The sequence below is a fragment of the Pleuronectes platessa genome, chromosome 8, assembly GCF_947347685.1.
Source record: "Pleuronectes platessa chromosome 8, fPlePla1.1, whole genome shotgun sequence".
Classification (NCBI taxonomy): Eukaryota; Metazoa; Chordata; class Actinopteri; order Pleuronectiformes; family Pleuronectidae; genus Pleuronectes; species Pleuronectes platessa.
The window spans coordinates 29,295,696-29,322,488 of record NC_070633.1 but is presented as its reverse complement, the minus strand read 5'-3'; the positions used below and the strand labels follow the sequence as shown (position 1 = coordinate 29,322,488).

The following is a 26,793-nucleotide window of genomic DNA, read 5'->3' as shown; positions in this document are numbered from 1 at the left end:
TGCAAGTCTGTGTGTGCGTGTGTGAGTTAAACCATTATTTAAACCAGTAGTTATGTGAATAACCTTTGATCTGGTTTCTTCAAGGTAAAAACAAAACATTGAGTCACAGACATGGCGTCTCCATGGTAACATTACAGACACAGTAGATTTGTTTCATTTTATTTTTTTCAGGGTCAGTAACAGTTCCCCCCCCCCATCAGCCTTTGCTGTTACTTGAAGTAAACATGAACCATGTGACGACGAGCTCAGTGCAATCACAAAGTGCTGAAGACTGAATGATTCAGTGTCGCCCCCTGCTGGTCAAAACGAAACATGAGGGATCAGTGATCTGTGCTCAATACAGATCGAGAAATACTTATTGATACTGTGGTGCTTTGAGGAGCTGATGAGGTATTTCACCATTTCACACCCGGATGAACAAATCTGCCCGTTTATCATCATTTCTTAAAAAACTACAAAATCAATCAACTCTTGCTCTCGTCTGTGTCAAGCACTCTGATTGGCTATTAAACACTACAGGAAGCAGTAATGCCACTTGGACTATTAAAACATCAAATTACAGCTACACTTATAAATAAAAGTCTGTCAGTTAAATTGAAATCATACACGTTTTTTAAAATGTGATTTTTTCAGTTGAGCCAGCGGCCGTTTGAAATGATTTGGATTCTTCATCGTAAGTTGAGGATAAAAAAAGACCTGATGAGGTCGTTCGAGGCGCAGCTTCAGTCCCACAAAGAAGAAAACGTCTGAGCTGGAACACATTCCAGGTTTATAACAGTCTGGTCGATGGCTGGCGAGCAGCACAGCGGCTCCACAGGAAATTATTTGCATTGAATGGCATGAGGAAGCAGTGACTCCGCCCACTACAAATCAGTATGACATCACAACAGGTTGGGGGGGGGGGTTGAGGCCAGGCTGAAGCTCCAGCCTCCTGACATCACGTGGTCACATGACACTCTCTCTCAGAGCATCGCAGCCCTCTGCTGCTCCGGGGGCGGAGCTCAGCGTCGGGACCTCGATGGAAACGTCTTTTCGTCTCACGGAGTCTTTGGAGTGATAGTCGTCGCTCTGGTCCTTTGCAAAGTTCACAAACACCTGCAACGACAAACCAGAACTTGCATTATTCCCAGTACCTCCATTTCCCCCCCCCCCCCCCCCATCCTCATTTAGAGATCAACTAGCCCCGCCCACACTAGGGAGGAAATCATGTTAGACGAATGAATGATGACCCCACTGCTCAGAAGCGTTCAGGACGTGTTACCTGGTCGAGCGTGGTCTGAGTGACGGAGTAGTCCTCGATCGTCAGCGTCTCTTTGTTCTTGGCGAGGATGGAGAAGATGTGAGCGAGCGAGGTGAGCGATGACGGCAGCTGGTACTGCAGCATGTTGCGATGTTTCTCCTTCAGCGTGCTGCCGCTCAGCTCGCTCTCAATGAACTTCATGACAGGCAGCAGGTCAGGGCTGGGCCCCGCCACCCGCAGGATGATGGTGTAGCCGTCACCGAACCTGGGACACAAATTAACCGCGTCAATGAGCTGCTGTCTCACGAACGTCACGCCCCCCCACAAGATTATGTGTATTACCTGTTCTTCAGGTGTTGGACGCTGCCGAGACATCTGAACCTGCCGTTCACCATGATGGCCATCCTGGTACAGAGAGCCTCACACTCCTCCATACTGAGCACACACACAGTTAACACAAACAGTCACAATCTGGAGACACAAACATCACACATCAGTCCTACGAGATTCAGGACACTGAGGTCACGTGTGTGTGCGTTACCTGTGTGAGGTGAGGACGACCGAGCGTCCCTCCTTGATGATGCTGTGGATGCAGTTCCACAGCGCCCGGCGAGCTTTGGGGTCCATGCCGGTTGTGGGCTCGTCCTGTGACGAGGAGGACGGCGAGGTGGAGGTCGGCCCACAGGTGGAGGAGGAAACACAAAGAGAAGGTGAGGAGGAGGGGGAGGAGCATGGTCTCATCCACCTGTCTGACTCTTCTTCTTTGACTTCACTCGTATGTCCCACGTCTTCTTCCCTCATCAGTTAATGTAGCAGCTGCTGTTTTGATAGAACCCCCCCCCTCCAAATCCTCCTGAGCTGCTCTGTGATTGGCTGAGAGCGCTCTGCTGCTGCTGTGTAACTGTTAACTCGCGGCTGCACTGTAAAAACATTGAGCTTAAGAAATGATCGAGGTCAACGTTCAGTTTGTTTCTGGAGCTTTCAGCCAAACATGCAACTAAAACTCTTCCATGACAACCAAACATTGATGAAGTGAAGCTGAACCAATCAGTGAGTTCGACTGAGGAGGAGGAAGTGGTTGTTGTTACCAGGAAGACGACAGGCGGCGCTCCGATCAGGGACACGGCTGTGGACAGTTTCCTCATGTTGCCTCCGCTGTAACTTCCTGCTGCTTTGTCAGCGTATTTCAGAAGACCCAACTTCCTGATCCCCCAGTCCGCCATCTGCCAATTAAACAAAAGCATCATCAGCATCAACATGAGTTTACAGTGTCAAGTTAAAGTTGACTGTTTACAGTTTACAGTGTCAAGGCGGTGGTTTGTTTGATCAGACTCACATCACAGACTTCCTCCTCGGGGACGCCCCTCAGGACGGCGTACAGCTCCAGATGTTCTCTTCCAGTCAGCAGCTCGTTGATGGCGTCAAACTGAGGACAGTAACCAATGTTCTGATGGACCTCATCGATCTCCCTCAGGATACTGGAGACACGTCACAGACACGTCACAGACACGTCACAGACACGTCTTTAGAAAATGTGACCTGAGTTTAGGTGTTAAAGGTTCAGTGTGTAGAATTGAGTGACATCTAGTGGTGAAGTGTCACGTTGCATCATCCCTCATCACTTCCAATCATCAAAGAGAACCTGTGGCAGCTTCCGTGGTCATAGAAACTCAAAGGGATTAGTTTGGGCTACTGTAAAGAAAGATGGCGTCCTCGTGAGAGGACCCCGTCCTGATGGAGACAAGCTCTGTAATATAAAGTATTTAAAAAGTTCCATTCTAGGGTCAAGAAAACAACAATTTGTAGAATTTAGATGAAACGGTAACGAACTCAGCGCTCGGATCATCTGAGTCTCACACACTGAACCTTTCAAGGTCCCAGAGCCGCAGGTTGAGAAACCTGCTCAGAGTTTAACCTTTCACTGCTCGTCATGGTCACAAGTTCAATCAGCTTATCACTTTAGTAATAAACAACAATCATTCAGTGTTAAGGGTCACCTGCTGTGACCTTTGACCTCACCTCTTCCCAGCCAGGAACGCCTCTCCACTCGTCACTACCGTGTCTCCTGTGAGCATCTTAAAGGTGGTCGTCTTCCCAGCTCCGTTCACACCGAGGAGACCGAAACACTACACACACACACACACACACACACACACACACACACACACACACACACACACACACACACACACACACACACACACACACACACACACACACACACACACACACACACACACACACACACACACACACACACACACACACACACACACACACACACAGTTAAAGGGCTACTGACACGTCTGTGATAGCGGGGGCGGGGTTGTGGGCGGGGTCTGACGAGTCTCACCTCTCCAGGTGGAATCCCGACACAGAGTCGATCCACAGCCGGTTTCTGTTTCCTCTTGAACACCTGCAACACGACACCAGTTCACACAAGTCAAACCGATTCATTAAATATTTGCCTGAATATTATTTACTCAAATTATTATTTCAATGGCTCAACTGGCGTTATGTTTTAAGCATGTGTTGAATTGTAGACGAACACAACAGTATTATATTATTATTATACATATCTTGAGTTATGAATAATCTCCATCAAATGTCGTCGGGGTAAAACTTTTCCTCTGCATCCTGTGAGGTCACTGATGGCACCGACACCTTTACCCAGAATGCTCAGCGCCAGTGTGACACGAGGACGCACCTTTGTGAGCTGACGCAGCTCCAGGATGTCTCCTCGTCCGAGGCCGTGGACGATCTTCTGTCTCTCTCGGGCTACGTCCTCGTCCTCGTCGCCAAGTGGAGCGAGTTTAGTGAGTTTACTGACGGAACTAGAAATCACACAAACAGAGGTTTCCTGTTTTCATCCAGCCGACAAAGTCATGTACTACAACAGCTACACACTGCAGTGTGTCTGTTTAGGTGTGTGCCTGTACCTGGGCTTTATGAAGAACCTGTACTGGATCAGGACGGTGATGATGAAGAAGACCGCTCCCTCCACCGCCATGGCAAAGAGGTTCTTTCCGACCATGTCCCACTCGAGAGGAGAGCGCAACTTGTTCTCACCTGCGTCACGACGACAACATTCAAACAACTGTTACACAACCACACAGAAGAGGTCACAGGACGTACAGAACATTTGACGTCACACAGGACGTGATTGTATTACCAAATCTCTCCAGGGCGTCGGACATGGCCTGATTCTTCACCATGTCGATGAGTCCTCGACCGAGACAGAAGTGCGGGAAGATGAGGAGGACGTTCTTCAGGATGTCGTTGATTCCTCCGATCTCCTGTGAACGAGAAGCCATTAGCCACAGGCGGAGCTAGGGTTAGGGTTAGGGTTAGCTATGCGACACGCGATCACGTCTCTGCCATGACTAACGTTGTTTCCAAACAGCTCCATGACGAAGGTGGAGATGCTGCCGTTGATGCCGATGAGGATGTTGACGCTGGTGAGGACGACGTACGCGGTGCTCGGGATGGTGAAGAAGAAGGAGGCGGGGTACATGAGCGGAGTGATTGACCAGCTGACAAGGAAACCAGAAAGAGGAGGAGGAAGAAGAGGAAGAAGAGGAAGAAGAGGAACAGTCAGAACATAGAAGTCACGTTTGAGTGCAGGGTGTTAAATTCTTGTTTGCTAAAGAAAATCAATAACGCTAAAATGTTCAACTCTAGTTAGTTTGTAGTAGTTGAAGTGTTGATGCTTAGTTTCAGAAGTAATTCATAGTGTGGAACTTTAGAATGAATTATAAAATGTCTTGTATTTATTCAAACAGCCACGACTTCACAGAGACACGTTGGACCAGGATTCATTTTGTCCATTTGTCTCACAGAGGGTTAGTGTGGAACCGTGTGGAACCGTGTGGTCCAGTGTGGAACCGTGTGGTCCAGTGTGGTCCAGTGTGGAACCGTGTGGAACCATGTGGTCCAGTGTGGAACCGTGTGGTCCAGTGTGGAACCGTGTGGAACCCTGTGGTCCAGTGTGGAACCGTGTGGTCCAGTGTGGTCCAGTGTGGAACCGTGTGGAACCATGTGGTCCAGTGTGGAACCGTGTGGTCCAGTGTGGAACCGTGTGGAACCGTGTGGTCCAGTGTGGAACCGTGTGGAACCGTGTGGTCCAGTGTGGAACCGTGTGGAACCGTGTGGAACCATGTGGTCCAGTGTGGAACCGTGTGGAACCGTGTGGTCCCGTGTGGTCCCGTGTGGAACCGTGTGGTCCAGTGTGGAACCGTGTGGAACCGTGTGGTCCAGTGTGGAACCGTGTGGTCCAGTGTGGAACCGTGTGGAACCGTGTGGTCCAGTGTGGAACCGTGTGGAACCGTGTGGAACCTGACCCGTAGAGAAGCAGCAGCAGAGCCAGGGCCGGCAGGTTGGTGGCCGACACGTAGGCTTTTTGTTGGAAACAGATGAAGATGAGGATGACGAGTGTCGCTGGTACAACGTAGTTACACTGTAGAGACACAAACACACACATCAGCACACAAGCACACACTGTGAGAGGTAGAGCTGGTTCTGCTGCCCACCATGTCCCACGTGAAGTTGGCCACCCAGTAGAGCAGCGGCTGCACTCCGCTGATGAACTGCATGTGTTTAGCTTTGTTGACTCTCTCCTGGATGAGGAAGACCACGAAGCTGGCCGGGACGAAGGACATGGCAAAGATCACACAGATGGACACCAGGACGTCCACAGAGGTCGTCACCCTAGAGACAAAGTGCAGGTGGAGTTAGATCAGTGTTGGGTTTAAGGTTGTGTGTCTCAGGTGCAGCCTGTCAGGTGTGTTCACTCACAGTGCGACCTGCGACAGCTGCTCCTTGGTCAGGTTCAGAGGATGGTTAAACGCCCTGATCCCAAACTTGCTGGGGTCGTGACCTCGGGGCAGGTTTGCTCTCAGGATTCCGTTATTCATCACGTTGATGAAAGCTCCAATGCTGTGCCAGCCTTTGTTATTAAACCAGATCTGACAGGAGACGTTCCGTCATTACTATTAGAACCTGTAATCCCCACACTCTCCACAGGGGGGCCATCAGTGGCCCCAGCCAGAGTCACAATAAGCTCAGATGTAATCAAACAATGATGGAGCAGACGATCAGACTCCTCTTCTCACCTTGACGTTGTTCTTTGTGTCCAAACCGTTGATGAAACCTGACAAACTGTCGAGGAACCGATCGGCAGCCGCTCCCTGCAGGGAACCATCAGTAAAGGTTCTTCACAAGGTGATTCACAAGGAGCTCTTCTAATCACACATCACGTCCGACTAGAACGTTCTGCTCATTTAAGTTTGTAAAGATGATTCAGGATCAGTTTGGATCTTGTTCCAGATCTGGTGGTTTGACTAATATATAGGGTTGCAAGGGGCGGAAAATTTAAAAATACGCAAATGATTTAAACGCTGAACAATAACAACATCATTCAACACTCTATTCTAACGATGTATGGAATGCAGCACACGCTGCACTGTGCATTTCTCCATCACATTCCTCCACACTACATCTCATTCTACAGAGTGATTCCACGTGCACTCTCTCATGTGTGGAGACATTTCACCTCAGCCAATGTAGAAGGAAAGGCTGTGTACATTTATGAATACTGTGCAAAGACCTATGTTAAGAACTAAGACACTAAGATGCAGAAGCACATAGTCAAGTTCCCAAAGTTTCCTCAGGGCTCAAATCAGCCTATGACAAAACAAAATGTTTATTTTTATGTCTGTATATGACAAGGTAAATACAGTTAGTATAAATTACCCACACAATTTCCCATATGTTCCCATTGAAAGTTTCCAGCTTTGAATATTCCCAGAAAAGTGAATCAAAGCTTAAGTTTGGATCTGTTTGAGGATCAGCTCAGGTTTTTTTTCCAAGTGTCTTAAACTGACCTTCTGTAACTCAAAGATCTTTCTGACTCGTTCAATGGCGTCATCGATCTCATTGGCCGGGGGGAGAACCTGAGTGCTCCTGGCACCCAATGAGAAGCCTCCGTACCTGCAGAGAGAAAAACCTGAGGACACATCTAAAGACAGAGACGAGGACGGTCGCAGTAGTTCAAAGACACTGACCTGAACTCGTTCACCCACACTTTGTTCTTCAAGCTGTGGGAACATACGAGAGAAACTATGAGTTCATGCTCCAGCTGGTTTCCAGTTCTCTTCTGACCACAGACTCACCTCTTGCCGATGATCTGTGCGTAGGTTTTCACCAGGTAGTCGGAGATGTTTCGTCCCGTCAAGTTCTGCAAGGTGTCGGTGGCACTCAGCTTCATCTGAACAACAAGGGGCACATTTAAATCTTTGGCATGGGAAGAGACGACAGGTGTGTCACTGTAACGCCATGACCTCTGACCTCAGGTGGGGGCAGACCTCCAGCTCCTGCGGGACAGTCGGGAAGCATCTTCTTTCTGCCGTCACAGCTGCAGACACACGCTGGAGACGGATCCTCCATGCTCCAGTTCCTGGAGCTGAACAGCTGCTGGACGCTCTCAGGGGCTTCGGGGGTGTGCCAGTCCTCGTCGCCCATCGTACATGGTGCTTCTCTGAAGACGGGGGGGTGCGTTAATAGAGGGAGATGAAATGTAGTTCTCTGATACCAGTCTGATGACGTCACTAAATGTCTTACTGAATAGGATGTCCGTCCATGCAGCGAGTCCCGAAGCCTGGAGCGTCCAGCAGAGCGTTTAATAAGTCCTGCATGTTGGCGTCTCTGGGAGCATCGTCACTGAGACACAGATGGAGAGGGACAGTCACACCTCCACAACATTACTCACTTCATCTCTGACCTGGGACAGAGTGTGGGACAGTGTGGGACAGTGTCTACCTGATGAAGGTGACCTGGTCCTCATACATCCAGGGCTGCAGCTCCAAACTGGGATATTTTCCAAAGGGAGGGACGATGAGACTGAAGACGAGAGCGATGCACACGAAGACGGCGGGAAGAACGATCTGAAAACACAACATGTTAAAAACATGCAGGACGTTTTCCGTTATCGAGCGGCGAGGTCACATCAGCGTACCTGAGCGAAGAAGCCCTTCCTGGAGCGGCGAGCGTTCAGGAACCGTTTCCACAACAGAGCCACAAACTGCTGCCTCTTCAGGCTCCACCCCCTCACCTGAAACGAGCCTTTACCTTCAGAACAGCTCAACCAGTCCGTCTCCCTGCTCTCTGATTGGACAACACACAGATGAGGTCATTCAGTTTCCCGTTAGAACTTGAATTTAAAAGCATGATTGAGACACGTCAGCTGGGTTTTGTCTACACAAATCAGCAGGTGTTCCCCAAATAATTCATTCATAAGAATGTGTCTGACCTTTGACCCCTGAGATCTAACCTGTGCGTGTCTGTGCATGTGTGTTGTGTACCAGGGTCTACATCGGAGTCGTTGCTGTCGTCCTCTGTCGATGGTCTCAGGCAGCTCTGGTGGTCTCCTCCTCCGAAGGCATGTGTCCTCCTCCTCCTCCGAACAGGAAGTGTTCCGTCTACACACACACACACACACACACACACACAGTTAGGACAAAGTGATGAGTGACTGATGAGTAAACACTTATTTTGAAAGAACAGGTCAAAGGTCACCTGACGGCACTTCGGTGTCAACTCCATTATCTTCGGCCACTTTCAGGAAAATCTACAAAACAACAGGAAGTCTTTGTTCAGATCAGAGCATCACTTCTTCTTCTGCCAGATCAAACCAGTAGCTGTCTCACCTCCTCCAGTGTCGTGTCAGAGATGCCGTAGCTGGAGATGCCGAGTTCGGCCAACTTCACGTCCAGGTTTTTGAACAGCTCCACGAAGGCTCCGTCCTTGGCGGCGTTGTACGGCAGGACGTAGGTCAGCTCGTGTCCCAGGTCCTCAACGAGGCGGGCGGCGGGGACATGATGCAGGATCAGACTCGAGACCACAGACACATCGGGCGGGACAAAGGGAACGTCACAGATTGACGCCGCGGGGCCGGTATCTGAGGACAGACACAAGACATGGATCAGATCCACCTGAAGGTGATGGAATCAAACGCTCCACAGGAACAGAGAGCTCACCGATGGTCGCAGCCTCACTTTCATTCTCGCTGCCGAGTCCTGCATCACTGCTGCTGACGGACGCACACTCCTCCTCCTGCAACCCACAACACGCAACATGAAGTACTGATACTGCGGTCCTGACATCACAGAACTGATACTGCCCCCCTGGAAGTGGACTGTGAGCATCTCAGACCTTCTTGGTTAAGGACACTGTGCTGGATGAGTTCCTGCAGGAGCTCAGCGATGGCTCTGGTTCTTTCTTCACTAGCGTCAGGTAGTAGCCGGTCCCCAGCTGGTTCTTCAGGTACAGAGACGATCCCACACAGCACAACTTCCCGTGGGAGATGATGGCGATTCTGTCACCCAGGATGTCGGCCTCGTCCATGTGGTGCGTGGACAGGATGATGGTGCGTCCTGGCAGGAGACACGTGGTTCAGATAAACATCAGCTTCAGCCAGAATTCCAGCTGATTCCAACCAACCAGAGTCTCACCTTGTCTGTACTTCAGCAGGAGATCCCAAATCCCTCTGCGGGCATAGGGGTCGACGCCGGCCGTAGGTTCATCCAGAATCACGACCTTCGACCCTCCGACAAAGGCCAGAGCCACAGACAGTTTCCTCTGCATGCCTCCGGACAGGGTGCTGGTTCTGGAGGTGCGTTTATGATGAAGCCCGGTGTCCTGCAGGATCTGCTCGATCTCACCTTTCACCTGCTGCTCCGACAGGCCTTTGAGCCGGGAATAGAACCAGATGTGCTCCTCCACCGTCAGCCTGCAGGGGGCGCCACACAGACATAGTCACATGATAAATGGGATGATCCACTGGAACCGTTTTCAGACCTTAACCACAGACATGATCCTGACATGTTCCTAAAATGTTCCTGTTTTGAAACAGTCTAATTAGATTGTTGGAGTTGATGTGTGAAAAGGTTTTTAGTGACATCAGTTTGTCGGATGTTTGTCTGTGTTGTGTGAAGATGTTAACACTCACATGCTGAAGAGGACGTTGTGTTGCGGACAAACTCCAAGACTTTGTCTGATGGCGCTCAGCTCGGTCCGGATGTCTCTGCCCAGGATGTAGGCCGTACCAGAGGTGGGAGGGAACAGACCAGTCAGGATGGACCTGCAGTGACCAGATCAGAGACCATTTACATCCAGCACCTGTGTCCGAACCTCCTGGACACAACGTCTGAGTTGAATTTGGTCCATGTCCCCTCTGCTAACACGGACACTTTCTATTGACAGTTCAGGTCCTTGACTCACATGGTGGTAGTTTTTCCAGCTCCGTTGTGTCCTAGGAAGGAAGTGATTTGTCCCTCGTAGAAGCCGAGCGTCAGTCCGTCCACTGCCAGTTTCTTACCGTGACGATAAACCTTCACCAGGTTCTCAATGAAGACACCTGGCTTCAGGTGAGCAGGCTCCTCCTCCACGCACACCACTGGAACAACATTCAACATTCATCATGTCTCACAGGTTCTCAATACTTTCATGTCCGACCGTTTTTTAGTGCAGTTCTGTAGCACCGCATTGTGGACACTGTGTCCACAGCAGTCTCACCTCCTGGGTTTCCTTTCTGGCTCAGAGGGACACTGCTGGACTTTCCATCCTTTTCTCCCAACCAGTAAGACTTGATGAAAGGGAAGAACCAGGGCCGAGGAATCCCGTACTGACCTGAGGACATGAATCACCAAAACAATAATCATGATCACAGATCACTTCATCTGCTTCTGTGGAAGTGTTTACTGCCACCTACTGACCAAAGTCTTAGCTACTGACCAAAGTCTCAACTACTGACCAGAGGAGATGAATCACCAAAACAATAATCATGATCACAGATCACTTCATCTGCTTCTGTGGAAGTGTTTACTGACACCTACTGACCAAAGTCTTAGCTACTGACCAAAGTCTTAGCTACTGACCAAAGTCTTAGCTACTGACCAAAGTCTTACCTACTGACCAAAGTCTTAACTACTGACCAAAGTCTCAACTACTGACCTGAGGAGATGAATCACCAAAACAATAATCATGATCACAGATCACTTCACCTGCTTCTGTGGAAGTGTTTACTGCCACCTACTGACCGAAGTCTTAACTACTGACCAAAGTCTCAACTACTGACCAAAGTCTTAACTACTGACCAAAGTCTTAACTACTGACCAAAGTCTTAACTACTGACCAAAGTCTTAGCTACTGACCAAAGTCTTACCTACTGACCAAAGTCTTACCTACTGACCAAAGTCTTAACTACTGACCAAAGTCTCAACTACTGACCAAAGTCTTAACTACTGACCAAAGTCTTAGCTACTGACCAAAGTCTTAACTACTGACCAAAGTCTTAGCTACTGACCAAAGTCTTAACTACTGACCTGAGGAGATGAATCACCAAAACAATAATCATGATCACAGATCACTTCATCTGCTTCTGTGGAAGTGTTTACTGCCACCTACTGACCAAAGTCTTAGCTACTGACCAAAGTCTTAGCTACTGACCAAAGTCTCAACTACTGACCAAAGTCTTAACTACTGACCAAAGTCTTAGCTACTGACCAAAGTCTTAACTACTGACCAAAGTCTTAGCTACTGACCAAAGTCTTAACTACTGACCTGAGGAGATGAATCACCAAAACAAAAATCATGATCACAGATCACTTCATCTGCTTCTGTGGAAGTGTTTACTGCCACCTACTGACCAAAGTCTTAGCTACTGACCAAAGTCTTAGCTACTGACCAAAGTCTTAGCTACTGACCAAAGTCTTACCTACTGACCAAAGTCTTAACTACTGACCAAAGTCTCAACTACTGACCTGAGGAGATGAATCACCAAAACAATAATCATGATCACAGATCACTTCACCTGCTTCTGTGGAAGTGTTTACTGCCACCTACTGACCGAAGTCTTAACTACTGACCAAAGTCTCAACTACTGACCAAAGTCTTAACTACTGACCAAAGTCTTAACTACTGACCAAAGTCTTAGCTACTGACCAAAGTCTTACCTACTGACCAAAGTCTTACCTACTGACCAAAGTCTTACCTACTGACCAAAGTCTTAACTACTGACCAAAGTCTCAACTACTGACCAAAGTCTTAACTACTGACCAAAGTCTTAACTACTGACCAAAGTCTTAACTACTGACCAAAGTCTCAACTACTGACCAAAGTCTTAACTACTGACCAAAGTCTCAACTACTGACCAAAGTCTTAGCTACTGACCAAAGTCTTAACTACTGACCAAAGTCTCAACTACTGACCAAAGTCTTAGCTACTGACCAAAGTCTTAGCTACTGACCAAAGTCTCAGCTACTGACCGAAGTCTCAGCTACTGACCGAAGTCTCAACTACTGACCAAAGTCTCAACTACTGACCAAAGTCTCAACTACTGACCAAAGTCTCAACTACTGACCAAAGTCTTAACTACTGACCTGAGGAGATGAATCACCAAAACAATAATCATGATCACTTCATCTGCTTCTGTGGAAGTGTTTACTGCCACCTACTGACCGAAGTCTTAGCTACTGACCAAAGTCTTAACTACTGACCTGAGGAGATGAATCACCAAAACAATAATCATGATCACAGATCACTTCATCTGCTTCTGTGGAAGTGTTTACTGCCACCTACTGACCAAAGTCTTAACTACTAACCGAAGTCTTAACTACTAACCGAAGTCTTAACTACTGACCGAAGTCTTAACTACTGACCGAAGTCTTAACTACTGGAACTAACATCATTATCATTGTTGTCACGATTACAGACATGACAAGTAGATGAACTTGATCAGATTTCAAACAAACGAGCAGATGTGAAGGAGGTCTGTGATGTCATCGCTCACCTGGGAACACGGCCTCGATGTACCAGGTGAGGACTCCGTAGAGGAAGGAGTCAAAGTACATGATGAGGATTGCGGTGCGCAGGCTGAAGTCGTCCTCCTCCAGAGGACTGGAGAACAGGTTGTTCCACTGGATCCCGACTCCCTGCTCCTCAAACAGAGCAAAGTACTCGCAGCCAAACCCGAAAGCCACCGGGGACAGGAGGCTCTGCGGGGGAGGAGGTCACGTGACTCACTGTCCAACCATGACACAACATCCTAACGACAAACTTATTTCAGGTCGCCAAACTTACAGCAAAGACTTTGGCTCCAAAGCCGATGTAGTCCTGCCAGGCTACACACAGGACGTAGGGTAGGTACAGGGTGAAGTAGATGATTCCTCCGCAGGCCGCCGCCAGGTTAGCTCGGGCGAACGCCGTGCTGATGAGGAAACACTGCATGATGGTCACCACGGCAAATGATCCAAGGAAGAGGAAGACCACGCCAGGGTCGCTGTAGGGCAGCAGGTTCCCCTTCTGCAGCAGAAAGAACCAAGTCCGTCATATACGATAAGAACAGAATCAATTCTAAATCAACAAGTGGTGAGGACACCCTGACGTGTTCGTGGTCTTCACCTTGAGCAGAAGCACCAACAGTCCGGCGCTGATCAGCAGAGGAATCAGGCTGCTGATGAACCAGCTTAACCACAGGATCCCGTTATCCAGTCCCATGATCCTCATGGTCTCCTTCAGCCTCGCCTCCTTCTCATACACCACACTCTTCAGAATGATCGCCACCGAGTACATCCACGCCAACGTCATGAAGAGTGGCATGGAGCGACTCATCACCCGCAGGAAACTGATACACAGAACATGAGGACAGGTTGGAGACAAAGGACACGAGGAAGACTCATCTAGAACCCAGAACAGGACAAACGGGTTCGTACATGTCGTCGACGTAGCAGGGATACGGCATCTGCTGGATGTAAACTCCCGTCTTCTCCTTGGTGCCCGTCACTGCTCGAATGATGCCTTGCTCAATAACGTCCTGCAGGTACGAAAACCCTCCCCAGATATACCGCATGTCCTCAAACGGGTCTGCACGAGGACCTGGGTCCCAGTACCTGAAAAGGAGGACAGACAAAGTTCCGTTAGCTTAGGGGATTCAGCGACACGCCCCTATCATGTCCAACTCCTGAGGATGTCAGACAAAATATTTTTGACTCAGCAAATGTTTCAATGTGAGGATTCTAACCCCAACAGTCATACTTCAGTTCAACAGGACATCCTCACGTCTCGTTTAGACCAAACGAGTGTAGTGCGCGTGTGTGTGTGTGTGTGTGTGTGTGTGTGTGTGTGTGTGTGTGTGCTCTCACGCGTCTCTGATCTTATTGGTCCTCTCCACGTTGTCGATGTCCATGCGGATCTTGTAGTTGAGTTTTGGCGGCAGCTCTGTGGCATTGGGGTCGATATCCGGGAAAACGATTCCTGCCCAGAACCTCCTGTCCTCCAGCAGCAACATGGACTGGTCCACCAGTTGCTCCTCCGTGGAGACGGGCTCCAGTTTGTCTAGGTTCACACACTGACACAAAATCACACTTGATCTTCATCCATCAATCACAGCCAATGACATTTCATCAATATCAGATAAAACTTTTTATTGATGAGTGAATGAAAATGTTTCTGTAAAGATTATTATTGACCCGACTTTTAAAAGTTTTATTGATGTGTGTTTTAGAGTCAACACGGACGAGCTTGTGTTTCACTTCACATCAGTTCACACACTTTGTTTCTCTGGACAGGAAGTGACACACAAACCAGAAACGTGAGTAAGTAAAACAGATTATCAGGAAATAAAATAATTTCTATTAAAATAAGAATTACAGACGAGTCACTGTGCCGATCAACTGTCCTCATCAGTCACAGGTCTGTGTTCTTATAAATATGACTTGAGGACAAAGTCCAGTTCTGTGGTCTGACCTCCATGAAGCGGGAGATGCTCATGATGGCCTGGTCTGTCTCGTTGAACACCTCCCTCCAGGTGAGGGCGCTGCCTGCTGGCTGGGGGTCTTCCGCCTTCTTGGACAGGAAGTTTGACACGTCGGACACGGTCCAGTCAGTCTGGTCCAGTTGAGCGTGGAATAATCTTGCGGTGACGTTGTTCTTCAGCAGAGTCTAAAAGACAAGAGAAGCTTTATCTCCTGAAGATGAACCAGTCAACTGCAGCAGTAAACATCTCCCTACCCCCAACTCCTTAAATAGAACATTGGTTAACAATAAATAAAGACTTATCAATACATTCAATCTTTAAAGTTTTATTTCATAACTGGTGTGTGTATTACACTGTGTGTAAATGAGCAGAGTATTACACACATGAACCAGCTGGTGGGCGGAGCCGGCTTACCCTGATCAGGTCCATGTGTTGACTGCTCTCCATGAAGCTCCAGACTTTAGGTCTCATCTCCTCCCACATTCCTCCAAGGTCCCTGAACACACCCAGCTCCTGGAAGGTCCGGTTCACCTGAATGCATCACAGGTCACATGCAGGTGAGACACACTACGTTCCCTCCTGGAGGAACTAAGTGATGAGACCGGAAGTGATGTCATACCTCGTGGATGACCTTCTGCGTGGCGGGGGTGTGGGGGGTGTACAGGATCTTTCCCATCAGCAGTGGCTTCAGAGCCTGCCAGATCATCCTGGACATCGGGTTCGAGTCCATGTTCTTCACCAGACTGTTACAGTACGGAGCTGCAGTGCACACAATGCACACACATTATACACACTCACAACACACGATCAATACACACACACACACACACACACACACACACACACACCAGGACTCACTGGAGGAGTTGTCGTACAGCGATGTTGGCTCATCCTCGCTGCTGTTGTTGTTTCCAAACAGAGCCTTGTAGTTGCTGTCTTCGTACCAGTTGAGGGATTTGATCTGCAGGCCGCCGCCTTCAGGGTGACCACACACGATCCTGGAGACCGCCTGGTACATGGTGCTGGGCGAGGACGTGGCGTTCTGTGTCAGGAAGATGATCTCGTTCCTCAGATCGATCCAGCTCTTCATACTGGCCAGCTGGAGGTCATAGAGAGATGGGTTAGTTGAGACCAGGAAGAGCCGCTGAAAACCTGAACAAGTGGACCAGGTGTGAACCGGGGTCACTGATGCAGGTGGTCAGGCAACAGCTGGAATCCCCCCAGTGAGGTGGTTTGAGTTCATCCAGATGCTGAATGTTGTTTTGAGGTTCTTGCTCTTGCGTGGTTATACTGGTGCAGGTTGTTGTAGTGGTGCAGGTTGTGTACAGTCTCATGATGTTGTGGTTTTAAACGATGTCGAGCGTCAGGTTTGTTTTTGTTGGGCCGACAGGATCAGACGTACAGGGTTTCCTCAGAGTCAACACAGGGACACTGTTCTTAAAATAAAAGTTTGATTGAAAAGTGTAAAAACTAAGAAAAAAGAAAAAGTAAAGTTCAAAGTAAGTTCAACTGAGTCAGCACCCGCCAAACTCAACAGTCACATGTTTTCAGTTTAACCCACTGTGTGTGTTAACCTCTGTGTGAACAACAAACTGGGTCAGACTCACACTGCACCGCACTTTACCAGAATATGTCCTCAGTGTGTGTGTGTGTGTGTGTGTGTGTGTGTGTGTGTGTGTGTGTGTGTGTGTGTGTGTGAACATCTGGAGACACCTGTGCTCAGGTGTCACCTGAGATGAACCACCTGTGTCCTGGTCCGATATGGGGGCGTGTTTACATGACATGGTCATGTGACTTGGTCAAGTGACCTGGTCACATGACTAATAACAGCAGCTGCTGTGACGTCCATCACAGCGTCTCTGCAGGACACGGAGGACGAGGACGGACACTGAGTGTTTGTTCAGCTGGACGCTTTGATCTGCTGTGAACCCAGTGACCTGCTGAAACCAGGACCATCTCTACTGGACCACAGGTCTGTCAGCTGCACCGACTCCACTGAGGGTCATGTGATCAGACTGCTCACCTCCACCGCCAGAGAACCCAGACTGTCCAGGAGGTTGTTGGTCGCCCGGGACACTTGTCTGACGGCCTCGGGGTCAGACCTCACGTCCCTCTGTAAGACATGAAGACCCAGAACCTTTAGTTTGAAGCTTTTAGATATATTTAAACCAGATCATCAGTTATTAAAAACAGTAACATTAGTCTCTTGTCGTCTCTTTGTTTGACGGTTTGAGTCTTTTCTCTGTGGTGCAGCAGTCGAGTGAATCTTTGGAGACTCAGTTGGTTTCAGGTTCAGTAGCTCGTATATTTCAGAAGACAAAGAAGTCAGGCATCTTGTTTTCAAACCAATAAAACTGGTCTCCAGGCTACGAAACAGTGTAAAGAACCGGGACAGGCCGAGACACGCCTCCTCCACACACACAACACACTGAATACAAACGCACCTGATCAGGGACACACTAAACTCACACTATACTCACACTATACTCACACTATACTCACACTATACTCACACTATACTCACACTATACTCACCTGAGCTAAACTCAGGCCGCGTCAATCTTCAGGATCTCACTTCATGTTTAATAATTGAATCTTAAATATTTTTAAACGTTTAAGAATTCCCACCAATCACAGCTCTGCCATGTCTCCTGTTGCAGTGTTATTACCTGGATGGGTTTGAGGAAGTCCAGGTTGTTTAGGAAGTGGTCCTCAGCGAGGTCCAGCCAGGCTGGTGGCGCCTGACAGATGACTTCCTGGACCAGTATCGACACACGAGGGTCCGAGATCGTCACAAAGTCCTCCACACTCCGCTTGCCCCCATTCCTGAGACACATGTCCCTCAGGTGGACTCCAAAACCTCTAAGGAGGACCTGAGATGGAAGACAGAGACCAGAGAATAGATATGAGGACAAAGACCAGAGACCAGAGGACATAGACTAGAGGACAGAGACCAGCGGATGGAGACCCTGTTCTGGTCTCTGATCTCTTTCTTGTTGTGGTCTCTGGTCTAAGAGTGTGTGCAGATGTGTCCTCACTGTCTCCAGGTCCACGTCGGCGTCTCTGATCTGTTGGATGTGGTCTTCAGGGAAGGAGACGTTACTCCGCAGGAAACTCGACAGAGTCTCGTTGTCTCGCAGGAAATGTTTCAGCTTGAAGCCTGAGGAGGAAACAGAGTCAGTGTCTAGATGGAAAACTAGGTTTTGTCTCTCAGGCTCCAGAGACTGACTCTGTCCTTTTGCTAATAATCAATATAACAGCTTGATTGATAATCGATGTAACAGATGAGATGTGACGCTGTCTAGTTACCTGTGTCCAACAGGTAATTTTCTTTTGATGTGAGTAATAACAAAGCTGCTGTCACTCACACGGACATCAGCGTCCTGTCAGTCACGTGACTTCAGAGGACACCGCTGAGACCAAACTCTGACATATTAACCAGAGCCCGTGAAAACTGTAAAAGCTCAATTGAATGAATCCGGTGTCGAAACAAACAAGTTAGTCCAGGGCTGCATCACTGTGGTCACGTTTTATTCTGAATCATAGCGTCAACCTTCTCACTCACTGAGGCTTTGCACTAAAAACTGGATTTTTAACAGATGTTAACAGAGTTGAAGTGAAATCATGTCCTTCCTGCTGTGGACGGAGCGTGGAGACACCTCATCAAGGCCTCGCAGGGACAAACAGGAATAACTGTTAGTGACGGGTCACAAGTCTGACATCAGCGGATCGCACTGACGTGATTGGTCAAATGAGGAATAGTTTCCAGCAGAGAAACACGTCAACTTCAATAAACTTTATTCAGCGACGCAGATGACAAACGCATAGGGAACGTTTCAAACAACTCAAGGTTCACTTCTTATCCAAGTTCTTCTGACCGAGCCACACAGTCCTCAGCCTTTCAGAGGAGAGACGGCGTGTTCCTGATTACAGGACCTGACTTGAACTGACCCAGGTTCAGATCTGGTCTCAGACCTCCTCCTGTGTTTGTTCAGCTGCAGCGCCACATGTCTGAACTCAGTGACGCTCAGCGGGACGCTGCTGAGGCGGGCTCCAGAAAACTCAACATGACAGAGGGACACCATTAGAGGCACTGACCCTCACCTGCAGTGGGGGGGCACAGAGAGAGACTAAAAAACGCCATAAAACGTGTGTGTGTGTGTGTGTGTGTGTGTGTGTGTGTGTCTGCCCGCCCCAAACAGGAAGCAGGTGAGATCACCTGAGATGCCAGTGTGAACCTGCCACAGCTCGTCTCCCCGCCCCCGCTCACATTACAGCGCCGGCTTTAAAGTGGTCAGAGGACGGGGGAGGGGGGGGGCAGGTCGGAGCAGGTAGAGAAAAGGAACGCCCCCCCGCAGGGATCAAATGAAAACTCAAAAGGAGGAAAATTCTTTGTGTTTAACGAGGCAGAAAAATTCACCAGAAACTGCAGCAGAGACATGATTCTGCTTCAGTGGATCAATCTACCTTCAGCATCTCATCATCTTTTTAAATCATAAATATTATTACAGCTGATTTTCTATTATGTGACCTAAATTTACGTTTCACTTCCTGCTGCCAGGTCGTGGCTGCACTCCCAGTTACCCAGCATGCCGAGCGCTTCCTACCTGGTCGGCTGACCTGCAGCGTCCGCAGAGCTCGGGCGAGCTCCTTGAACCCGTCCAGGTTCTGGTCATTTTGACTGTACAGAAGAATCTTCTTGGCGTCGGAGAAAAGACGAGAAATTCTGTTGAGACAAAGATTTCATTTAAACATCAGATTCTACAATTTCTGACGGAAAGTCAAACCACCAGCGTCACTGACACTAATGTCTCAGCTGACCTTTGACCTTCGACAGACAAAGCCTCATCACTTCATCTTATCTGATTTGACCGCTTTTAAAGTCAGAATTATTTCCCACAGAGACTTTGACCACCAAATTCTAATCAGTTCATTTTTTACTCCGTCTGAATGTTTGAACCAAATCTGAAGAAATTATTTTTTTCTGAGATTTCACGAGAACAATGCGACCTGATCACACAAAAAAGGCAGTTTGTAAAGATTAAAGTGCACGGGGATAAATCTTTTTGAACAGGAAGTGAAGTGAATAAGTCACTTTAAGTGAAACTCCGCAGGAAGTCAAGGCGTCAGTTGCTATATAAAGAGATGGGAGAACTCAGTGTTCTGATTGGTCAGAGGTGGAGTCACAGAAAAACATTTAAGATTTATTTTCCATTTGATTTAATCCGGGCCTGAGCACCAACAGTGCCAGGAAACTCTTCACCACATTACATTTTGAAAGGTTTCTGAATTCATCCCAAAAGGCTTGTTAGACATTGTGGTCAATTCAAGTTTGTTCTCACATGGAGTCGTTGAAGTTCCCGACGACTCCCGGGGACTCGCCCGGCGTCACTTGTCTGAAACACGGGTTGTTGGCGTTGCAGAGGATTCCCTGGAGCCAGGGCAGCGTGCCGGCCGACGGCATCGCCTTGTTGGGGAAATGACCTGCAGTCAAAGATAAACAGGAAGTCACCCAGACAATGTGTTACCAAAGTAAAAGCATCAAGATGACCAAACACAGCTTCCTGTTCTCCTACACCTGAGGCTTATGGGATATGTAGTTGTGAATCATTGATAATTAAACCAGCAGTAATAAATAAAAGGGTTTTTATTTTATATTTACACTCACACACAGACACACACACATCATAGAAGCTGGGGATTTTCATCATTCATTTTATCATAATGAATTTCTGCTTATCGGCTGAACACTGATGAGCACAGAGTGTCTCCGCTCCCTCATGTGGACCAGCTGTGGACCTGGTCCAGCTGTGGTCCTGGTCCTGCTATGGTCCTGCTGTGGTCCAGCTGTGGACCTGGTCCAGCTGTGGTCCGGCTGTGGTCCAGCTGTGGACCTGGTCCAGCTGTGATCCTGGTCCAGCTGTGATCCAGCTGTGGACCTGGTCCAGCTGTGGTCCTGGTCCTGCTATGGTCCAGCTGTGGTCCGGCTGTGGTCCTGGTCCAGCTGTGGTCCTGGTCTGGCTGTGGTCCAGCTGTGGTCCAGCTGTGGACCTGGTCCAGCTGTGGTCCGGCTGTGATCCAGCTGTGGACCTGGTCCAGCTGTGATCCTGGTCCAGCTGTGATCCAGCTGTGGTCCTGGTCCAGCTGTGGTCCTGGTCCGGCTGTGGTCCAGCTGTGGTCCTGGTCCAGCTGTGGACCTGGTCCGGCTGTGGTCCTGGTCCGGCTGTGGTCCTGCTGTGGTCCTGGTCCAGCTGTGGTCCTGGTCCGGCTGTGGTCCAGCTGTGGTCCTGGTCCGGCTGTGGTCCTGGTCGGTGGCTTCCTGTGAACATGTGTTGACGTCACAGCAGCAGATTCCACTTTGTTCTGCAGAGAGCGTCCTCACGGTGCAGCTGATAACCTGTGATTGGTCTGTTATCACCTGCAGCCGAGCATCTTCATCTTCATCAGCTGCTGCTTCAGGGCAGAGATTTCTTCACTGCGACCTTTATCTACCTACCCCCCCCCCCCCCCCGGTGAAGAGAGCCACGTGGCCTCAGTCTAATCAGCAGAGATAAGATATGAGGCTGCAGCTCCTCAGGATCAATCTGATCAATAACACTACTGATCCACAGTAACCTGTGTCTGTGCAGCAGAGAAGAACCAGACCTTCAGGATTCAGCTTCACAGAGACAAGTCAGGACTCGTCCGAGCTGCGTGAATCACAAACATTCCTCAAACTGCCGCCTGAGTCACGTCCTCACAGCTTCTGCTTTCAGAGGGAAACAGGAAGTCGACCTCCTCAGGGTTAATGTCGGTCGGATTCTCACTGAGCTTCAGTCAAACTGTTTCTTCTCAACATTAAATAAATGAGCAATAAACATCAGGTGATGAGGAGTCGCCACGGGTCTGAAGAACAGGTCTGAGCTTCCTCAGGGACCTCAGAGCATCACAGGTCATGTGACAGATGAATTCAGAACTTTGAGACAACATGGTGACCACGATGTCACCGGAGCCGTTTTCAGACTCCAGGTCAGATCCAGAGAATCGTCTCCAGAGCTTCTCCAGAGTTTGTGTTTCCACAGCTAAACAACTCAGCAGAAGGTTTCTGCACAGACTGGACACACACAGGAAGTGACCTGTTACCTCCGCTGCAGAGGTCATGTGATCACGTTTACATCACCTGACACGACGTCCGCTCTGATCACCACGAACTCTCCTCACATCTTCATGTCTCCTTCGTGTGTCAGCTGTTCTTCACCAGAGACATTTGTTTAAGTCTCTTCATGTTTGTGTCCCGTGTTAGAAGCCCCCCCCCCCACTCAGTGAATCAGTGGAGGATCCTCTGCTCCAGGATTTATACAGGAGCTCAGGAGGAGAAGGACAAACTGAGTCGGATCCTCCAGAGAAGATCCAGAGAACTGAGGAGCTCAGGTCTGAAAACAGCTCTTGATAACTTGGTAAACTTGCTCCTGATTGGCTGCTGCAGTTGATAGATTCATTTCTTCTGCTCGCTGATTGTAATCACCTGGAGGTCGACTCCTTCTGGACAAGTTGGCGCTGACGGAGACTTTTGACTCGTCCATGTTCTTATGTAACTCTGCACGGAGCTTATCGATGGGAGCGGAGCACGGTGACCTTCAGCGGGTCTGATAAAGCTGCTGCAGAGATAATGAGTAATAAACTGAGCCACTTCATTAAGACCTTTAATTTGAAATCCTGCAGCTGTAAACACTTCCTCTCTATTTCCTTCACCGTAACGTGTATTAATCAATAACAGATTGTACGGTATCAATCAGGTGTCAAACTGATAGACGTCCTTAAAAGGTACAAGGTTCTGAACGCTGCTGATAATCACTCCCAGCATGCACCTGGATGAGACCTGAAATTCAGTGACCTTATCCTGCAAATCTGACCCAATGATGTGGAGAGTGACAGGCCCTCCTCTCCAGGTGATCAGTGAGCCGGACGCTCGTCTGTCCCCGGGCGCTCGTCAGAGTCTCACGTGATCCGAGGCCACGACCGTGATGTCAAAGGAGACACCAAGAGCTGTGATTGGCTGCTGGTGTTGTCGTGTTTGTGACAAAAAGACGACGGGACGTCTCAGAGACGAGAGGTTGTCTTCATGTGAACATGTGACATTTAAATGTGGAGTTTCTGCTGCGGAAAAAAGTCCCTGACAAAGTCGAGAGCGACAGAGGAAAATTCACTAAACTTTGACATATGAAGATAAGAATTAATCTTTTAAAACATGAGGAACTTATCAGTTCAAATAAGAATTTGACAGTTTACTTTTATTTACAGTTTTGACTGAATCAATCAATATTATATATTTAATTTGATAACAATTTGATGGTTTGTCTTTTACCATAAAAAACAAATAATAAACTAAATATTACAGATTTGAGCTCTGTCGAGCTAATAAAGGTTTGTTTGAACTCACACTCATGTTGTTCATACGGCGGGTAGTTGAGCCTCACAGCGATGAGGATGAAGAAGATGAAGAGCGGCCAGACGATCTCCACCAGGAGCTGAAGCTGAGACAGGAAACAGTAACGAGTCACAGCGCCGCTCAAAGCCTTGAACAGGAAGCAGCTGCACGTGTTCATCCATTAATGAGTCAATCGACAACACAGAGAAAAACACACGTTCATCGCCTTTAATGTCCGAGACGTGACGGAGCCGAACATCAGAGATCACGTCTCCACTGACACGTCACATGCAACTGAGCAGATTCTAATAGTTCAGTGAAGATCAATGAGACGATTGGTTTGTAAGTGGACGACATGGAATCAATCAGCATCAACGTGGCTGCTCTCGTGATTATTACAGATACTGTTGTGATTGATAGATTGTTGAAGAGACAGACTCTCATGTGACTGACCGTCTGTCGTCGTCTGTACTGAAAGTTCTTCCACAGCAGCAGACCCAGTTGCGTCAAGACGGACATTTCCACCAGCCGTCGCTCTGCCGTCGCTCTGCCTCAATGATTCTCAGCTGCTGCTCACTCTGCAATAAACAGATGCAGCTTCAGACAACACACAGCTCAAAGGTGACAGGGTCAAAGGTCGCAGCAGATATTTATATGCTGATCACACACACACACACAAACACGCACGCAGGCACACGTGTCCGATTAGAGCGCATGTGTAAACCTCAGCGACAGAGACAAGACAGAGTGAAGAAGCTGAGTGACTGAGTGATGAAGGTGAAAACATTAATGATTCATGGGGACAGTGTGAGGTCAGAGGTCAGAGGTCACTCAGATGAAAGACTGATCAGATCAGCAGGACGTCTGATGTGAGACTGTGGGGGGGGGGGGGGGGGAGGCACACACACACACTAATGGCAATGAGCTTCGACTCTCTGGACACTCACAACTCACAGAAAGTACTCCGAATAATGGGGGGGGGGGGGGGGACGACGACATCGAATGCACGCACACACACACGTGCATTTTAAAGTGTGTGTTACTTCTAAGTGAACTTCATACACCCCACCCCCACATTCCTCTAAGGTGTGAACTATGTGTGTTAATGTGTGTGTGTGTGTGTGGGGGGGGGGGTTATCAGCTGATTACATAACAACTGTAAATATTGATTACTGATTAAATAACAAAATTCAGTTGAGTTGAAACTGAAAATGAACTTATTTTTCTCAGTTATTGTAAAACACATTTGAACATGATCCACTTTAATTTGGTTAATTATGAATCAGCTGATCAGTGAAATGTCTTTGAACTGATCCAAGGTGAAGAACTGCGGTGTCTCTGCAACACGTCGAATTCACTTTGTTCTGATTAACATCGCAGACACAAAATGGCGCCTCCAGCGGTGGATTCTCACAGTGCAGCTTCACAACCTGAGAGGCTCCATCTTCTGTTATTTCTACAATAAATTTACTTTAATATCAACTTTGAGAAACAATCAGGTGAGACAGAATGAGACAAAGTGAGACAGAATGAGAGACTGAGACATGCTGAGAGAAAGTGAGACAAAGTGAGACAGACAGACAGAAAGTGAGACAGACATAGACCAGGTTAGACCGACTGAGACAAAGTGAGACATGCTGAGACCAGGTGAGAGAAAGTGAGACAGACAGACAGAATAAGACAAAGTGAGACATGCTGAGACAGAATAAGACATGACAGAAAGTGAGACATGCTGACAGAAAGTGAGACAGACATAGACCAGGTTAGACCGACTGAGACAAAGTGAGACATGCTGAGACCAGGTGAGAGAAAGTGAGACAGACAGACAGAATAAGACAAAGTGAGACATGCTGAGACAGAATAAGACATGACAGAAAGTGAGACATGCTGACAGAAAGTGAGACAGACATAGACCAGGTTAGACCGACTGAGACAAAGTGAGACATGCTGAGACCAGGTGAGAGAAAGTGAGACATGCTGAGACAGAATAAGACATGACAGAAAGTGAGACATGCTGACAGAAAGTGAGACAGACATAGACCAGGTTAGACCGACTGAGACAAAGTGAGACATAGTTACACAGACTGAGACCAGGTCAGACCGGGTCAGACCGGGACAGCCTGGGGGGGACGATGTCTTACCTCGTGTCGCTCCTCCGCTGCACTGACGCTCTTCAGCTGCTGCACGAGACGAAACCTCCGACTGTTGTTATCCCACAATTCAAACCCCCCCCACCACACACACACACACACACACACACACACACACACACACACACACACACACACACACACACACACACACACACACACACACACACACACACACGCACACACACGCACACTTCCGCTCTAACACTTCAGAATAAAAGACGCCCAAAATAATTGAATTACAGACCGGAAGTATGAGACAATTCCGTTAAATCAGACGACAGTTTCAAAATAAAAGACCAATCAACGGATGTTTCAAAATAAAACAACAAATAGCTCAATGACTTACAGGGATAGCTCATCATGGAGTCGATGGCGACAGGGGGTGAAGTGTTTCAGGGGGAAACTCTTCTTCAGACGTAATAATACAACAGTAAACAAACACAACATGTGTCCAAGCTGCTCCTGTGGTTTCATGTACCTGTTATCAAAGAATAACAGGTACATGAAGCGAGGAGGACCCATTCAGGCTTTAAACATGAAGCACATGACACCGGTTCGAGTCTGAGTTGAAGGAGCAGTATGGAGGCATGTTGTGTTAGTTTTCTGTTGGTTCATTACGTCTGAAGAAGTTGTCACCAGTTACTTCAGTTGTATATGTTTTATTTCATGCTGTCTGATCAGTTACAGAAAAGACAGAGAGAGTTCGAATCTGTTTCAAGGATAAACAACGTATTTAGCTCATTAGATTTCAACCTGTTTAATATTAAAATATCTGAGATCAAATCTTGGACCAATATATTTTAGACTGGATGTTCTTAATGTTACGTTTTGTAGTTGTATTCTTCACCACAGAAATATTCATGTTATTTCTCATTCTGTTCACTGGAACATGTTTCTGTGGAACTTCCAGAATGAAGGTATTTTAACATCTTTTTCCAAACAGTGATGTTAGCCAGGAAGTGGCTGAATGCTAACATTAGTTGCTTTCTAATGGTAGTTAATGAGCTATCAAGTATGTTTTATATGTTTAATTTGATGGTCTCTGTTGATTTTAACTGTCCTATACAATGTAAGTAGCTGGTGCATCTCCTGAAAAATCAAGTCAAGTTAAGTTTACTTGACTCTTCTGCCTGAGACCTACGAGTTAGAAAGTAGAAGAAATATTTACAGTAATTCTGTAACA

The 26,793-nt window shown here is 48.0% G+C and overlaps 1 protein-coding gene across 1 annotated transcript; it reads right to left on the bottom strand.

Annotated features, from left to right (window-relative positions):
- Positions 1-143: 143 nt before the first annotated feature.
- Positions 144-25,731, bottom strand: abca1b (ATP-binding cassette, sub-family A (ABC1), member 1B). The gene is made up of 49 exons (XM_053428143.1): positions 25,599-25,731; positions 23,911-24,035; positions 23,470-23,563; positions 20,393-20,534; positions 19,658-19,776; positions 18,089-18,210; positions 17,720-17,923; positions 17,074-17,163; positions 15,909-16,149; positions 15,670-15,809; positions 15,465-15,581; positions 15,041-15,235; positions 14,437-14,642; positions 14,008-14,184; positions 13,697-13,919; positions 13,376-13,597; positions 13,086-13,290; positions 10,811-10,924; positions 10,517-10,691; positions 10,245-10,376; positions 9,748-10,025; positions 9,449-9,669; positions 9,274-9,349; positions 8,944-9,194; positions 8,813-8,864; positions 8,599-8,715; positions 8,253-8,401; positions 8,057-8,181; positions 7,859-7,957; positions 7,586-7,775; positions 7,411-7,505; positions 7,303-7,335; positions 7,123-7,228; positions 6,352-6,426; positions 6,035-6,204; positions 5,770-5,947; positions 5,581-5,696; positions 4,629-4,773; positions 4,413-4,536; positions 4,180-4,309; positions 3,948-4,074; positions 3,594-3,656; positions 3,260-3,366; positions 2,577-2,718; positions 2,329-2,463; positions 1,782-1,885; positions 1,583-1,675; positions 1,262-1,505; positions 144-1,095 (listed from the first exon to the last, which is right to left on the bottom strand). The coding sequence occupies exons 2-49, from the start codon at positions 23,974-23,976 to the stop codon at positions 946-948; spliced, it is 6,879 nt and encodes a 2,292-aa protein (XP_053284118.1). The 5' UTR covers positions 23,977-24,035; positions 25,599-25,731; the 3' UTR covers positions 144-945.
- Positions 25,732-26,793: the final 1,062 nt, after the last annotated feature.

What these genes read in the sequence shown, in the direction of transcription:
- abca1b (XM_053428143.1), bottom strand. Translation starts at nt 23,976, where the DNA reads ATGTCCGTCTTGACGCAACTGGGTCTGCTGCTGTGGAAGAACTTTCAG. An exon ending in GCCGTATGAACAACATGAGT is followed by an intron (nt 20,535 to 23,469) that starts GTGAGTTCAAAC and finishes CTTTGACTGCAG; the next exon opens with GTCATTTCCCCAACAAGGCG. An exon ending in TGACACCGAAGTGCCGTCAG is followed by an intron (nt 8,716 to 8,812) that starts GTGACCTTTGAC and finishes GTGTGTGTGTAG; the next exon opens with ACGGAACACTTCCTGTTCGG.